At 43.5% G+C, this 18,214-nt stretch overlaps 1 protein-coding gene across 1 annotated transcript in view; it reads right to left on the reverse strand.

The window, feature by feature from the left end:
- The window catches only part of EPHA5 (EPH receptor A5), a 257,239-nt gene that overhangs the window by 124,612 nt on the left and 114,413 nt on the right, over positions 1-18,214 (reverse strand). Inside the window, exon 4 of the mRNA XM_066630994.1 lies at positions 5,310-5,465. Coding sequence (XP_066487091.1) covers positions 5,310-5,465 — 156 coding nt within the window. The remainder of the gene's footprint in view (positions 1-5,309; positions 5,466-18,214) is intronic.

Below are 18,214 nucleotides of genomic sequence, written 5' to 3' on the forward strand. Positions count from 1 at the left end.
CTCTGCTGTGAACTGAATTGCACACTCTCAGTTACGTGCTATGGGTTATATGTTGTATGTAGAGCTTCTGGCTTAACACACCAGACACCTTAAAGGTGGATTTGATTCATGGATCTCCTGCAGTGGTTCCCAACCTTTTTCACTTGCATATCCCTTGGCAGCCCATTTCCATAAATTGTACCCTTCATATTAGCAAAACGTTTGTAATTAATAATACAAGCCTTCATCTCCTCCATATGAAAGCCCAGACTTCATGTATTCATCACATATTTTCTCTTTTCATCTGTTTGAAGAACAGAAGACTCTGCCTTTGCACTGTTTTGCACCAGAAGTGTGCTGAGAAATTCTGGGTGATTGATCACTTTCCATATTATGCTTCAGCTTTTTTACTGTGCTGGTTTTCAATCACTGGTTCATACATGAACTGATGACCAAAAACTAGCTATTGGTGGGGCTTTCACAGTCAACTAGTTACCTCCTTTCCTGCCTTGCTGGTCCTTGCAAGGCATTCCTGCCTTGCAAAGGCATTCTGGAGCATGACCTGCCTTTTTCTACCATTATGCCTTTCTTTTTCAAGTACCCCTAAAGGTCCTGTTGAGTGTTCCTGGGAGTACATGAATACCAAGCTGGGAACCACTATTTTTCTGGTATGTTGTTTACAGTGCACTTACTCTGATAGTGTTTACAAAAAGGTGGTGAAGACCAGAATTTAAAAAGAATAAAAATGCATCTTATGATCTTTTACTCTGTGTTTAATAAATCAGAGACTACAGTTCTTAGGTAACAATTAGTGGTAGGCTATTTTTCAGGATCTGGCCTCGGGTAAAATCAGACAAAACTATAGTAAGACACCCCCCTAAGTTTAACCCCCAACTTATCCGAGGGTCATATAAAATTCCATGATTGTTGGCTCAAAACCTGCCCTCGACTTATCTGTGGGATTGACTTAGGTGTGTGTGTGTGTATGATTTTTACGTGTGTGTGTGTTTTACATTATATAATGAATATTAATTATGATTTATTCTGAACTCTGCATACTAAATTGCTTGCAGTCATCACATTGGGGCAGAGTGTTTTGTTGATTTTTACAGCAGCACCAAGGACTTCCAATTCTGCAAGTGACAGAATAGCAGGCAGCTAATGAACAGCAGACAACACTAAGCACCCTTTTCTGCTACTGCCTTCTCTGAGTTAATGTGCCTGCAGCAGTTTCCAAAATTGTTATTATTGTATGCAATTTCATGTTAACTTTGTTATACAAAAGCAGGGAGAATCTTCAGGCCATTTGGCACTAGGTTAATCCAGTAATCAGGGCATATTGAAAAGAATTTGCAATTAGCCCAGAGTTATGGATACCAATTTTATTGAGATTTGAATCTGGCTAGCAGCATACTACAAGGCACTAAGTATGGAATGTGTATGTTGTAATAGGAATGCTACTGTGTTGTGGGAAGTGATGTGACTTTTTTCTAGCCTCCTGAATATTCAGCAGCTAAAGGTCTTTCTTTAATGGGCACCTAATGGTCAGCAGATTCTTGCTTAAATGAACCCGAATGGCTTTTGAGGGCCTGAGGGAAATACCTAATGGAAACCTACACACATGTTTGCATAGGACAAAGGGAGAAACAGTTTGGCAAGTTGTGTTTAGACTCTGAAGGAGTCAGAAGTCTGAGGACAGAAACATGTATTTATAATTCACCATACATTTAGTAGGCCCTCCTTGCATGGAAACTGACACTGAAAAGACCTAGGAATTTCCACCAGTAAGGGAGCATGAACCAATCAGATCATCATCATCATCATCAATAACAATAACATCGAGATTGGTGTTGATTTTAACACCTCTTTAACAGTGGAAAAATCAATAATAGTAATATTGATGATGATGATGATGCAGGAATCACCAGTGCCTTTTCACCTGCTGGAGCCTTTTAAATATAGCCTGTGTCCTTCCCCGCTCACAGAGAAAAACCATTCTTGGTGTTCTTGCCTTGTAAGGCGAAAAAGGAGAAGAAAGCAAGCTAGGAAGGGAAGAATCACTATTGCTACCGCCTCCTGCTGTACTTGTTAGGGATGAACTGTGTGAACTGTGTGCTTTTTTCCCCCAAGTGTGAGCCACCTTTAGGGTTTCTCAGGTGGTGGAAATATGGCATTCAAATGTACACATGCAGATAACTGATACATATCTCAAGTTTCCTTTTGTTGTACCTGCCATTCCACATATAGACCTAGGCTACTCAGAGGCTGCCCAGCTGATGCAATCTCCCAGGATCTAGGAAGGCAACAAAGGAACAAATGAGAGCTGGGCAGGGAGAAGACAAGTAAAATTTTGAAGGAGAAGTCAACATACTGAACTGCAATAAGCAGTAAGAAAGCAAAACAGGCATCTGAGATTCCCTCTGAAGAGATGTGAGGAGTGGAAGTTGTGGGGTGAAAGTCTCAGCAGGAGGGCCAAGCTAAGACTACATGCAGTCCATGGTTGGGTAAGGCTTTTATCCACAATGTCTAGGAGCCCTTTCCTTTGATGGGAATAATATGTTCCATCCAAACTTTAGATAACCTATTTATTGGAGACAAGCTAGATGTGATGGTGGCAACTACATTTGAGAGCCAGGGTGGTGAAGTGGTTTGGGAGGTGGACTCAGACCTGGAAGATCCAGGTTCAAATCCCCCCTCAGCCACAGAGCTTCCTGGGTGACCTTGGGCCAGTCAATTTCTCTCAGCCTCAACTACCTCACAAGGTTGTTGTGAGGACAAGAAGGAGGGGAGCAGCTGTGTACACCACCCTGAGCTCTTTGGAGGAAGGTCGGTATAAAAATATGAAAAATAAAAATAAATAAATATGTTGTTCATGTGTCTACCTTTCTCACATATAAAGTAGTGATGGCACAAAATTTTTGAGTGGGAGGAAATCTGACAGATTTCCAATGTGATGACCATGATGAAAACTTCACCTTTGCCTTCACTATAGATCTTGAAGTATATTGTTGAGTTTTTTCTGTTTATTTTATTATATGTCCCACCTGGGGAGGGGGAATACAATACACCGTTCAAAAATTTATTTTCCTAGATCTGCTGCATATGGCAACAGCACACTTCCTGCAGCTGTCAATGTGTGCCAGGTAATCAAATATTTTTTACATTATCATCACCGTGTAACTGAAGAGGGTTGGCCTGGGAGCACCTCCTGTTGTGTTTGTGTCATCTGTCTGCGTTGATACTGATTCACTCAGTCCCTCACAGACCTTTTTTTTTTTTTTTTTGCTAACATATACCATATTTACTTGTTTATTAGTCAGTCTCGTAGATAAGTGGAGGACAAGTTTTGAACCAAAAATCAAGAAATTTGCTATGTCCCAACAATAAGCCACATGTAAAACTTAGGTCCAAATCGTAACCAACTTTCCAGCCCTGGCATAGCGGTGCCAATGGGACGTGTGCTGCATCCTGCAGTTGGGTGGCACTCACGAAGGTCTCCTCAAAGTAGGGGAATGTTTGTTCCCTTACCTCGGAGCTGTATTGCCCTTATGTTGGTGCTGGAACGAAGGTTAGGTTTGTGCCCTTAGGGATTTAACTATTTCAATTAGATAATTTTTTACTGATTTTACCCGGCCCCAAAAAAGCCCCACCCCTGTCTCCCACCCTCCTGTCACCCTTCGGCTTCCTTCAGCACTTGCCTCTGAAGCTGGTCCAATGGGGAGGTCCCCTGTACTGCAGCATCTTACTGGCCTTGTGGCCAGTAAGGCACTTGCCTCCGGCCTGTTTGGCGCCCAGTCCTGCCAGAAGCCTCCATGGCAAGATGTGTCAGCAGCAGCACTAGCTGAGTAGCAATCCAGTGTGCTGTGCTGCACTTAGATCTGGGGCTCAACTCTTGTAGGTTGAGCCCCACTCCTGGGCTGTGTACAGGGGCCTTCAGGGAGGTTGCATGGTTATGATGATCCAGGTTTTTAGACATACCAAATGTTTAGACTTATACACAAGTATATAAACCCTTTCCCCTATATTGTAATTCATTGAGTTGAGTTGACCCACAACACACCTTTCCACCTCTGTAGAAGACAAATTCAGGTCTCTTTCCTCCTCCCTTTCCCTTCTCTGGCTAGCCTTGCTTCCCTAATTGTCCTGTTGCCTCCCACTTGAAAATGTTGTGCCAACACTTCAGAAAGGATGATGAAGTATTAACAGAAAGGAAAGGCTATTTTTATGGCATGCAAAGTTTTGATAAAGAAAACAGAAGCATTTTGGATCACCACTAAATTACGAAGAAGGGTGTAGGGATCTAATTTTAATATTCAAGGACTGTATGGGTGGGGGAGCTGATCCTTCTTCCCACCTGTGACTTACATGCCCATGGTCCAGTCTTGCTCAAACTACTTTTTTTTCCTTTTAGCTCTGACACCAGAGATGTACAGCAGGGGTGGGCTGGAGAAAAGGTATATGGAGTGACAGAGTGTAGGGAAATAAGGTGGGGGAGAGTTCAACTAGTGGCTGTCTTAGCCACTGTGCTGCTTTGGGGTAAGTCTGGAAGTGCTTCCCCCTTCAAAAGCCTCTGGAAGGTCTTAAAACATCACTTCTGGAAGGTCTTGTAAGGGTTGGGAAGGCTGTATGTGGCCTCTCCAGCCCTCAGAATGCGTCCAGATGGAGAGGCAGCAGGTGTGGGTGGCCCTTGGGTGGTGTGGCTGAGGGGCACTGCCCCCACAGCAATGCCATCTGGGGGAACCTGCACCCCAACCCCCCTAGTACACCTGTGGGTTCAACTTCCCTCACCCACATATCAATTTTGATGCTAAAATTGCAGACATGCACAAAAACAAAAACACGTGTGCACTTTATATGATCATGTGTTGCACCTGCAAGTGGCCAAATGAAACATGAACAAGTCTTGTTCATATTTCATTTGGCCCTTCATAAATGTAACACATGTACACACATGCTTATGCACACACTGAGATCAGTGATGCCAAAAAACTACAGCACTGGAAGTCAGCTTCTGCTTATAGCATGGCAGCACTGCATGGTCCAAATTGGGATTGAAAGAGAAAAAAACATAGCTTATTGGTAGACCACATATCATACTCTTTGCATGCAGAAAACTTCAGTTCAGTTCCTGAAAACTCCAGCTTGAAAAGGCTCTCAGGTTGTAGGGATATGAAATCTCTACCTGTGACACTAGAACTAATAGTACAGGACTAGATGGACCAACAGGTTGCTTCAGTAGGAGGCAGCTTCATGAGGTGATAATATTCTACCTTGTCTTTTCTGCCTTGTCTTTTATCAAACACTTCAATCAATTAAATGCAAATACTCACTTGTACAGGCCATCGTGGGTGGATCAGATTCTTTTCGGAAATAGTGTTCTTCACAAATACAGGTGGTTGATGCTTCTTCACGTGTGTAACTGTGAGGAGGACATTTGGTACACCTCTGACTCTGAGGTGAGTCCTTAAAGAATCCCAGAGGGCATGCTGCAAGAGAAGTACCAAAGTTTAAGAGTCTTTTGCCCACCATTATTGTTAGCATCCAAAAGAAGCCTAGCAAATGCCTCCGATTAATCTCTCATTGGAGTCTGTGTAATCAAATTCACAAACAAACAACCTAAAAATACTTCTGCACAGCAAATCCCCACTCAAGCAGATTGAGGAATTTGAAGAACTGCCTTTGCACTGTTCTGCACCAGAAGTGTGCTGAGGAATTCTGGGTGATTGATCACTTTCCATATTATGTTTCAGCTTTTTTACTGTGACGGTTTTCAATCACTGGTTCATACATGAATTAATGACCAAAAACTAGCTATTGGTGGGGGTTTCACAGCCAACTAGCTACCTCCCTTCCTGCCTTGCTGGTCCTTGCAAGGCATTCTGGAGCACGACCTGCCTTTTTTTGCCATTATGCCATTATTTTTCAAGTACCCCTAAAGATCCTGTTGGGTGTTCCTGGAGTACATGACTACCAGGTTGGGAACCACTGTTCTTCTGGTATGTTGTTTACAGTGCACTTACTCCGATAGTGTTTACAAAAAGGTGGTAAAGATCAGAATTTAAAAAGAATAAAAATGTACCTTATGATCTTTTACTCTGTTTTTAATAAATTAGAGACTACAGTTCTTAGGTAACAATTAGTGGTAGGTTATTTTTCAGGATCTGGCCTCGGGTAAAATCAGACAAAACTATAGTCAGACACCCCCCTAAGTTTAACCCCCAACTTATCCGAGGGTCATAGAAAATTCCATGATTTTTGGCTCAAAACCTGCCCTCGACTTATCTCTGGCGTTGACTTATAGCCGAGTATCTGCGGTATGTCTTGTTTCTTGTGTTATGTGTGTTTATATTTGTTTTTGAAAAATATTTTGAAAATTAGAAAAAAAGAAAAGGTATTGAGAATAGAACAGCAACTATTATAATGCCATTGTACACATTGATGGTATGGTCACATCTGGAGTATTGTATCCAGTTCTGGTTGCAAATCTCAAAAAGATATAGTGGAAATGGAAAAGGTGAAAAAGAGAGAGACCAAAATGATTATTGGGCTGGGACATCTGTCTTACAAGGAAAGGCTACAGTGTTTGGGGCTCTTTAGTATAGAAAAAAGGCACCTGAAGGGGAACAAGACTGAGACATACAAAATTATGTAGTTGGATGGATTGAGTGGATAGAGGGATGTTCTTTTCAGTCTCATACAACATCAGAACCAGGGGATATCCACTAAAAAGAATGTTGGAAGAGGCAGGACAGGCCAAAGAAAACATTTCCTTACCCAGCGTGTAATTAGTCTGTGGAACTCCTTGACACAGAATGTGGTTATGGCATCTGGCCTAGATGCCTTTAAAAGGGGTTTGGACAAATTTCTAGAAAAAGAAGTATCACAGGTTACACGCCATGATGGGTATATGCAACCTTCTGATTTCAGAAGTAGGCTACCTCAGAATGCCAGGTGCAAGAGAGTGGCAACAAGGTCTTTTGTGTGCTCTCTGAGGTATCTGGTGGACCACTGTGAGACACAGGAAGCTGGACTAGATGGGCCTTTGGCCTGATCCAGCAGGGCTCTTCTTATATTCTTATGCTCTTATGTTCACATCAGGATAAGTGAAAAGGAGGTATACACTCTGAGAAGCACTAAAAGAAAAAACAAAAAGGCAGTGGGACAACACAGGGATGAAAATTAAAACAAAAGAATGGAATGCTAGTGAAAATTAAATTATTTTTTAAGGAATATACAAATACAGTGTCTTCCATAAAAAATCCCCTTCAGGAGCAATGAATTCTGATACCATTTTCTGATGCCAAAGGATCTCTTCAGGATTTTTATGTTGTTTTGAACTTTTAAAAATATCCACAAATAATCAAGCCAGCAGAGTAATGCCAACAGCAAGCAACAGTTCATCAAAGCACAGCAACATCAAATCATGTTCATTTGCTTCTGAAATGTTATCAGGGAAGATGTTAAAATCTATGGAAGCACGTGCCCAAGCTCTTGGGAATGTTGCCTTTGTTCCCTCTGCAACGAAAAAGGTGCTGCTTCTCACAGGCATGAGCAAGAATTCACTGACCGGCTCTACATTCCTGAGGGATTTGTACGGAAGGAGGCACTCACCAAGACAATCAGGGTTGAGACAATTTCAATTCTCCTATGTCATAGTCGAGTCCTTGCTCAAACACAAACTGTAACCATTCTGCTATCCTAACATCAGTGAAAGATGAGCGTGCTGTCACATGTCCATCAGTAGTCTGGTGGCACCACTGTATACTGGCTAAATTATCTGAACCATCTTCATGAGCACCCCCCATACATATTTGTAATAATCTAGAGTAGCAAGTCATTGCAGTACAGACAACAGCAGACAGATATCAGTTTTCCAGCAGTGGGCAGTGTAGCTGGTGAACTGACCAAAGTTGGCAAAAACAATAACGATAACACCACACCACATGAGGCCACAGCTACTGCTTGGGAAAGAAGCAAAGTCAGGTCCAGAAGTACCCCTAGATTCCAAAAGTATTTCTTCAGGAAAAGTATGGCCTCCTCCCCTATTTAAAGCAGGCATTTCCCCTGTTAGCCAGTCCACTGGGTCTCCCATCATCATTAACTGTCCTGTCTGGATTACATTTGAGGTTATTCATCCTCATCCAGCCTATTACTGACTTTAGACACTTCTTAAGGGATTTCACACCTAGATGAGAAAGAGAACCTGCATCATCAGCATACAAAGGACACAGAACTCCGCCACTCTGAACAACTTCAGGTGATGGTTTCATGTAGATGTTAGGTAGTATTGGACACAAAATGGAATCTTATGGAATCCTGCAGAATGACATTCAAAGCATGGAGGAACAGTCTTACCAGAGTCAGGACCTGCTTGAGGTACAACGAGGTGCCCTTGACTCTGACTGCAATTGCCTTGTGTGGTGAGGCACCAAACTGTGGAATAGGACACTGTAGGGGAAAACTGTAGGGGAGCTCCCCCCCAGGAGATTGGTGCTAGCAGTGGCCCCTTGCTCAAGATCAGCCATGAAACCTAGGGTTAACCATAGGGCTCTAATCAGCAGTGAGTGTGCTGCACAACTGCAGCCACTAGAAGCAGCCAGGTCATAACAGGAATAAAAGCAGCACCTGGAGCAATGAGAATTTGTGGGTAATAAAGAGGAAAGTTTGGAGGAAGGAAGGAGAGAGTACTAAACTAACAGACTGCTTGACCAATGGACTGGCACACCGACTAATGAACTAGTCAACTGACTAATGGACTGGCAGATGGACTAACAAACTAGAAAACTGATTAATGGACCGGAAGATGAACTAACAAACTGGTGGCCTGACCCACAGACAGGTAAATGGACTACCCAAACAGAGACTGCTGAGTGGTGGTGAGTTGAGGTGGCGCTGCTGTACTAGAAGAATTGCTGCTTGGAGAACTAGGAGGAGGGACCCTGCAGCTCCACAGGCAAGCCTCCTACTAGGCAAGCACAACTTTTGGTTCCCCGCTGAGAGCTGTTACTCCCTGCTGATAGTCCTACTGGTCTGAACCAGTTTCTGGAACTTCTCTGTGGCAAACAACTGCTAGTCAAGGCCATAAACCAATTAACTCCAACAGCCTCTGAATGTTTTATGGCACCAGTCTGTTTCACACCTCAGTGAACCAGATGGGCAACTTTCCATTAGAGTTTCTTACCATCCACAAACAAAGGCAGTGGTTCTTAAACTCTCAAGGAGACTGAGAACCAGGGGTAAGTGCTTGTGGGGGCAGGGATTGGGATGGGGGAATGTCCCAATGCTGCCTCAGTGATCACGGCATCATAGGCACGCAGGAGCATTTAAACGTACCTGGGAGAACTGTGCAGCCTCCCAGAGGGTTCTGGAGGTTCACAGCCCTCTCCTCGAGCCTCTCCTCCATAGCAGTGAGCTCCGATCTGCAGCCAGAGCCCACTTCAGTTTTCGAAGTTCCACACCCGGGGGCTTTGACTGCAAACCAGAAGTGGGCTCCACCTGCAGATCAGAACTCACTGCAGTGGAGGGGAGGCTCGCTGATGGGGCTGTGAGCCTCCAGGAACCTCTGGGAGGCTGTACAGTTCCCCCCAGGTATGTTTGAATACTGCTGGGTGTCCGCTGCACCGCAATTGCTGCGGCGCCATCAGGACATCCATTTATGTGTCACTCCCCTTGAGGGGAAACTGACCGTTTTAAGCTCCAATGGTGGGTTGCGACCCACCAATTTTAGCACCACTGATCTAAGGAATTAATACGTCTCAGGTTGTTTGTAAGCTGTTCTTGGTAAAGTACCTAATGTACAGGTTGCTCCTCAGCTACACTGACTACTTCAGCACTCAGCAGTCAATGGACCTGGGTTAACGTAAGGGAACCACCCTTATAGATTCAAACAAATGGTAAGCACAACTCTTGACCCTGCCCTGGACTTGGCTCTAGTTAAAGCCTAAAGCGCAAGCAGCTGGCTTAAACAGCTTCAATAGCAGTGGCTAAATAGCCAGGCCTGGACTAAGATATATCCAAAACCCCTCCCATACTTAGTAAAACACATCTGCAAATATAGTTGCATTATTTTAGGAATTTAAATATGGTTATACACAAGAAAAGAAGGCAGTTAGAAGGAACTAGAACAGCAGAACATAGATAATCTTCAACAGCATAAAAACAGTAAAATCCAACTAATGACTCTATGTATCTCTCACCAAAATATGACTCGCAACTTCTGGACAAGACTTTCAGCCCGTGCCTCCATGGTCAATGTAGCAAAAGTCCATATTGAGAAGTGGCAAAAGGAAAACTCTTTGCAAAATAGTAGGGACTGCTTTACACCAGCAGCCAGGTGCCTGAAGAAATTTAGCGTTCTACCCCCCTCCAGGAATGCCAGTGTTATGTGCTGATGAGATATACATACTTTGTTTACGCGTCGACAAAGCATTTACACAAATATCGGCATAAAGCAGAGAGAACAGTGTAAACAAGCATAAAAAGAGAGAATGTTGTCTTTATTCATTCTGCAGAAGCTCCATAGATGTTTTATTTTCCTCCTTCCCTGTGTTACAGCTAACTGATCTTTAGGCACCCGCTGAGGTGTTGCAAACAGAGTATTGCATTTGCACTCAAAGCAAAAGATTCCCTAAGATGTTTAGAAAAAATAGTCAAATATACTTGGCAGTTTTTAAGATGCACTGTTCCCAAAGAATAATAATAGTATTGGCCTGGAGAGGAAAGGAGATATTTGAAGAGAAAGAGCTGTCAGAAATTCTTAAACAGATTCCTCCTCACTGCTCCTCATTACCCAATTATCCAGAGAACCTGCAAAGAATTCTGAATGATCACATGTCTGACAGATCCCTTGAAGTACGCTCCAAGCCAGACATGTCCCCTGTAAAATATGCGCCTTCAGGACTTAAGGTGCACGTAGTACAACAGGGTTCGTTGGCTGTGACTGGGGGCTATTAATCTAATATTTTTTGTCTTAGACAACAGGGGCTGGCAAATTTGCATCTTTTTAGCAGGGTGAGAAAAGGAAACATAAAATATCACTGTGCTGTATACCAGTGTGCTAACTTCTCTGGCCTGCATTCAAAATATGGCAATTCTCTACACTGGACATTGACTAACGGTTGAAAACTGAAGGCAAGTAACAATACTTTCAGGTACTGTTGGTTTTGGATTTGTAGCAGCAAGCCTCCTCCTCATCCGTAAACCTTTATTGGCATTAAAAACAGTTAATAACAATAATAGCAATAATAACAGAGCCAACACAGTGACTGTATACCAGATAGGAAATCACAGCGGGGAGGTAATAGGGGAAAAAAAGAAGGGGAATAAAGAAGAAATATAAGGTCAGGGAGGGAATTTTAACTTAGAAACAGCGGAAAGATAGTCTGCTACAGCATTAGTGATAACCACAGAGCTATCACTTAATAGGACAAATAGAGGATCAGTAGAAAGACCAGAAAAAGAAGATAAGATGGGGATCAGGTATGTGTCTCGAAGGGATTGATGGGCTGGACAACCAAGCAGTATGTGAACCACTGTATCCGGTTCTAGAGAACAAAAAGGGCATAGTCTGCAGTCATGTGGGATCTTGGAGAATCTGCCAGAGTGAGCAGCTGAAGGAAAGATGTTAAGTCTCGCTAGCATAAATGCTCTCCTCTTAATAGGATCAATCAACTTACTAAAATAATTAAAAGAGTGACCAAGAGAGGGAAGAAGGCCAAAAAACTGAGAACAAATTGGGTTGAGATTGGAAAAGAGTTGAATGGATTCAGATTCCCAAAGTTTGGATTTAATGATTGAATGGGCCCTATGGAGATTGATATCAGCGAAATATTCAGGGGACAAATCCAATGATAAAAGCCTGAGATCGCTAAGATGGAACCACTTAGCGAGATATGAGTCCTTTAATAGGTCTTCCAAAAGGGACTCAGAGTGGGTGTTTAAATGTAAACGAAGCCAAAATTTAAAAGTAAGGGACCACGCAATGGTGGAAGGGAGGTGGATCCCTAATTCAAGCGTGAGAGTGGATAATCTAATTAAATTGGGGACCCCCAGAATTCGCCTAAGGAAAGGGGCAGTGACTTTATCCAAATCGTGGTTCGCTCTCTGCTGGTTTTTGGAAATTGTAATTTTGTCTAGGTTTTAAGGTGAAACCCCACCTGTATGTAAATCATAACCAATCAATTACCTCTTGCCCGCCTATTTCCCATCTTTAATGCAAATTGTACCTTATTGGTAACCAATTAGGCGTTTGCCCCATCTCTGATGTAAAATTTCAACCAATGGGATGTCTAGATTTTGAGACAAAGAGCCGGGAAATTTATAAAAAGACTAGACACCATTGGGATTGGTCCCCATGCTTTGAGACTAGAGTCCCATGGGTGCCCATTGCTTGCAATGAAATAAAGAGCCTGCAAACTTTCACTCCTAGTACCTAGACTTCTTGATTGACCTTGCAGCAAGTTAGCTGACAGTTTCTGGTGGGCAGTCCATGTCAGATTGTAACAAAAATTCACCCCCAAATATTTAAAGGTCTTAACTTGTTCAATTTTCCTCCCTTTTATAGACCACGGATATGGTTTCCATGATCTTGAGAATACCAAGATTTTAGTCTTCCCAATTTTATATTTAATTTTTTTTCCCCTGGCCCTTAACTGAGCCTACAGAGGCTCAGATAAAATATCTGCCAGATATTTTATGTGGCCCTTTGGCTAAAAAGTTTAGAGACCCCTACTCTAGGCTAAGGGAATAGGGAGAAAAGTGTCAGGAGTGATAGACTTCAGAACTGTGGAGCAGGAGAGGATGCACTCCACCTCAGGCACATATCACTATTAACATTAAAATAAAACTCATCTGCCCACACTTGATAAATGCACAGAGCAGCTGTGCAAGAGAACAGACTTGCCTGCTCTCATCATGCCTCGTTTAGCCCTTAGAGGCAAAACAAGAGGACTGTGGTTAGTGTATTTTGTTTTATATACAGCTCTGAATTATTGCTAGAAACAATATGAAAACAAACAGGGCAGTTTTATGGGGGGAAAATTGTGCTGAGAGTTATCCTAGTAAGCAGCTGAGCACCAGTGGTTGTGAATGCTAATACCTTCTAAAATTTAGCCCTTAAAAGTGAATATAAATCACAGCTACAGATAAGCTGAAAGTACATTCAGAATTAAATTTGTTCTGGAGGATTGTTCATAAATTACTCAAATGTGGTCTCATGTTTTCATGCTCCTGGCATGAAATGCAGGGTTCTTATTTACTCCATGACTATCTCTAAATATGGTCCTATCTATAAAGATATTCTGTGTTACATTTCAATATCTGCAGGATGGGGAGAGGCGGTCACACATAGGTGTATCCCTTTTCTTTATGTAAGTTACAACCAAATTCACTTGCACACACAAACTATAGAGGACAGGAGAAAGATGAAAGTGAAGGCAGAACAACATAAAACAACAACCATTTATACTGTAACTATGTCTGCAATATGCAGATAATCAGATTTCAAGGAGGTCATGAATGCAGGGCAGGAGGTCTGGTCTAGAGGGTAGAGTCACATCAGAAGGTCACCAGTTCAAGGACACCAGCAGCTCCCTGAACAGCTGAGAATGGCAAGACCTTGAAGCAGCTGACAAAGCTGAGCTGAGTGTGCTCTTGGTTTGAGCAAGAAGTATCTTGGCTGCCCTCCATGTGAGAGATGGAGCTGCTTGTCAGCCTGCATGGGAGCACTGGAGGCCAGAAGTGAGACCAAACCAGGAAGATCCATTCTGAAATGTTGGTTCTTGAAAGAGAACCTCTATGATTGCAAAAATCCCCTTAAGGGGTTAAGAAATGCCTGCCTATGTAAACTGCCTTGAATAAAGTCAGAGGAGTAGTCTGATGACCAGAAAGGTGGTATATAAATACCTAGTTGTTACCCTGCACATGCCTGATTCTGTCTGATCTCGAAAGCTAAGCAGGGTCAGGCCTGGTTAGTACTAGGATGGGAGACTGCCTGGGAATACCGGGTGCTGTGGGCTTATACCATAGTCTTTCGAGACTGAAGGTTGCCAACCAACCATTATTATTTTATGAATGTATCCAACTAATTCTCATTAAGATAGAAAATCACTAGAACCCCAAAAAAATGTGTTGTGCTTCTGTTCTGTGTTAAACTAGCAAATGCAAGACAAGGCAGGTTTCTTTGATAGATTCTGACAGAAAGCTGTGCATTTTGCTGATGACATGATATGTATATTGCCTAATGTATACATATTAGGCAATGTATATTGCCTAATATGTATTTCTAAGGGAAACTCACAGAATCAAACCTTCTATCATGTTAAGATTTACACTCTTTATTTAGTTTATTATTCAACAGGGCAGGACATGAGTGATCTGGGAAAGGGGCATTTCTTTGCAACTTCCTTGTCATGCTCAGGTAGTTACTTGGTTCAAGCCTTCAGTGGCTTCTTCACTCTTCCACTAAAGATACTGATGGAATCTAATGAATTAATTCTTCAGAGTCCTTGAGAAGTTTCCTGATGGCATTTCTGGCACTTCTGCTGACACCTTAGTCGCTCGGTGAAATGCGCAGATAACAAAACTGCTCCAAAGCTTCATCTTTTGCTAAGCAGAACCTATTCAGCTCCTTGATTTCTTGGTTAGTTGGGAGCCAATAAACTGACCAATAGTACAATCTTGTATATAATTCTCGCTGTGTTCACTGGGGCTTTCTCTCCGGTAAGTGTATAGACTCAGGTAAGTGTAAGACTAAGGCAACTGTATTCAGGTGGTTGAAAACTGAGTGAGAACACAACCAAATCTAGCACTGAGCTCAGGATTGGGCTCTCAGCCGCTTGTGATGTCACTTTCGGTTTCTGGGAGACTCTTCCTGAATCTGCAGCTCTGTTTTTAGGACAACTGTCTGTAGTAACAAATTACCTGTCCTTCTTCCCTCACCAACTTCTTAGGGTTCTTCTGGAGAGTCTGGGAGAGTTTTTCAGAGATTTTCAACCACTGTGCTCCAAACTCCCATGGCACACCTAAGGACCTTTCGTAGCGCAGCAATATGCCATCGCACAAAGGTTTAAAAATTGCTGATCCAGTAACTTTTTGTTGGATTAATTTCAATCGTTGCAATCTGGGGATGTGGAGAAGGGATGTGCAGAGGTGTGGCCTACCGTGAGCTTGTCCTTCTTGGCTGATAACATCTAGAAGGAGGCAATTGGCCAGCTGGGTCCAGGGGACTATCAACAACTCTTTGCGAGAAGGAGCAGTACTAGTACCACTGAAAAGGCAATTGTGAAACCACTGATCTTTTTCACCAAGCTATTTGAGATGGTGTCCCTATACCAGTGTTTCTCAAACTGTGGGTTGGGACCCACTAGGTGGGTCGCGAGCCAATTTCAGGTGGGTCCCCATTCATTTCCGTATTTTATTTTTAATATATTAGACTTGATGCTGCCATGGTATGTGACTACATTTGGGGAAATGCTACGGGCCTGTACTTTGAACAAGCTGCTATGAATATTCTTTTAACAATGATAGTCAATGGGACTTACTCCTAGGGATGTTGGGTAGGATTGCAGCCTAGGATTGTTTAAAATGTTCTTGCTTGATGATGTCACATCCAGTCATGTCATCACTTCTGGTGGGTCCTGACAGATTCTCATTCTAAAAAGTGGGTCCTGGTGCTAAATGTGTGAGAACCACTGCTGTAGTGTCTTTCTGCATAGGGTGTCCAGCTTGGGGTGAAGGTGGGGTTATTGGAAGTGCTATGGTCTGGTGGTTCTGATCCTTTCTGGATGGATGATTCTAGAAAGTCTTTCTTCGGTCGCGTACAGAGCTGTTCTGTGGCCCATGGAGGCCACGCACAGCCTCCACGGGCCTTGGAAAGGCCTCCGGAGGTCCTACAAGGGCACTTCCGGTTTTCGGCCAAAAACCAGAAGTGCTTCTCTAGGACTTCCGAAGGCCATTGTGAGGCTCGCGGAGGCTGCGTGTGGCTTCCATGGACCTCAGAAGGGCCTCCAGAGGTGACTGGAGCACAGCTGCAGTCACCTCTGGAGGGCCCAGGTGCGGCCAAGTCTGGCTCCACGCAGGTCCTGGTGAACCACATTGAGTCAGATTCACAGTTAAAAAATATCGCGAATAAAGAGGTTACACCTGTATTTCTTCAACAGTTTCACAGAAGGTACTTATCAAGACTGTGACACCATGACTCATTTTAATAGCCGTTCTGCCAGTAGGAAAAAGAAAAAAAGAAACAGATAAGAGGAAAACAGCATTCCTTTTAATTTAGAAGCAGATAGCTAAGAAAATTAAAATACAAAAAATGAAACTGTTACAGACACCTGCTCTTTTCTTAGTTACTGACATTAGACTTGTCTACTTATTAACAGCTACAAAGGTATGAGAAAAAGGTTCCTTAAATAAAATTACTGCCAAAACAGCAGGCATTTTTAGATACAGAAAAAAGGCCCCAAAAAGTCTATGAGAAAAAAAGGATTTTTTGTTGATTGCAGGACATGTAAGGAAGAGACACCTGATTTATAGCTCAATCCTAAGCTTCCCAGAACCCAGAGGAACAGCAGCGCTGAAAAGGCACCAGGACGCCAGCAGAGATAATTCTCAGGGGAAGGGAATGTTCATCCACCTCTGCCAGTTCCACCCTCTACAGCAGTGGTTTTCAAACTCTCTGGGAGAGTTTGAACCACTCTAAGTCCTTGCGGGGGAAGGAGGAGGCAGCAGGGGGAAGGCAGCAACACGATCTTCAGGATCATGTCACTCAGGGGGCTGCAGGGGCTTGGCTGTACTTACCAGAGCCTCCTGCAGACTCCCAGGGGTGCAGGGAGCCCTGTGTGACCGTCTGCAGGGCTTGCCGAAGCTTAAGTGAAAGTGGAGCAATTGCACTCCACTTCCGGTTTTGCGGAGGCAGGGTGTGATCGCTCCGCTTTCACTTTTGAAGCTTCAGGGAGCCCTGCAGACAGTTGCGCAGGGCTTCCCACACCCCCAGGAGGCTGCAGGAGGCTCTGGTAAGTACAGCCAAGCCTCTCTGAGCTTCAGAAAGCCCTCCAGATGGGACCGGAGCCCTTCCAAGGGCTCAGTGAAGCTGAGTCTGGCTCAATGTGGGTCCAGGGAAGCTGGATCCACAGATGTTTAATTCATGGATAAACAGGCTTCACCTGTACTTGTCTTTTCATCAGGGAACCCTGATGAGATTCAAACACACCCCAGAATCCCCTGGAACACAGTTTAAGAACTTCTGGTCCAGTATACACAAGAGCACTTAAGGTTTGTTCTGGGAAATAGAATTTTCCAGCTATTCCCCAAAACATACACAATATCCACCAATATGTTGGCAACCTTCAGTCTTGAAAGACTATGGTATCGTGCTCTGAATGGTGGTTCTGGAACAGTGTCTAGTGTGGCTGAAAAGGCCAATTCGGGAGTGACAATCCCTTCCATACTGGGAGCAAGTGCAGTCTGTCCCTGGTCTGTCTCCCTGGCTATGGGCCTCCCTTCTTTGCCTCTTTGCCTCAGACTGTTGGCCAAGTGTCTCTTCCAACTGGGAAAGGCCATGCTGCACAGCCTGCCTCCAAGCAGGCCGCTCAGAGGCCAGGGTTTCCCACCTGTTGAGGTCCACTCCTAAGGCCTTCAGATCCCTCTTGCAGATGTCCTTGTATTGCAGCTGTGGTCTACCTGTAGGGCGCTTTCCTTGCAAGAGTTCTTCATAGAGGAGATCCTTTGGGATCCGGCCATCATCCATTCTCACAACATGACCGAGCCAATGCAGGCATCTCTGTTTCAGCAGTGCATACATGCTAGGGATTCCAGCTCGTCCAGGACTGTGTTGTTTGGAACTTTGTCCTCCCAGGTGATGCCTCGGAGGCAGCGCATGTGGAAAGTGCTCATTTTCCTCTCCTGTTGTGAGTGAAGACTCGCTGCAGTACAGAAGTGTACTCAGGATGCAAGCTCTGTAGACCTGGGTCTTGGTATGTTCCGTCAGCTTCTTTTTGGCCAGACCCTCTTTGTGAGTCTGGAAAACTCACAATATAGTCTGCCAATAATATATTGAAAGGTTTCAACTATACATGTTCTTACATGAATGTCTAACAGAGTTCCTTTATACAAAGAGATTTCAGATTTTTTTTTTCTTCAGAAGCAGCTGTTTGCTGGCAAAACACTAGAAAAGCTTATGATTCAAAACTGGATTCTGGCCAGCTAAGGAAGAAAGAAAATTTGTTTTGAGACTCAGCCA

The sequence above is a fragment of the Tiliqua scincoides genome, chromosome 5, assembly GCF_035046505.1.
Source record: "Tiliqua scincoides isolate rTilSci1 chromosome 5, rTilSci1.hap2, whole genome shotgun sequence".
NCBI lineage: Eukaryota > Metazoa > Chordata > Lepidosauria > Squamata > Scincidae > Tiliqua > Tiliqua scincoides.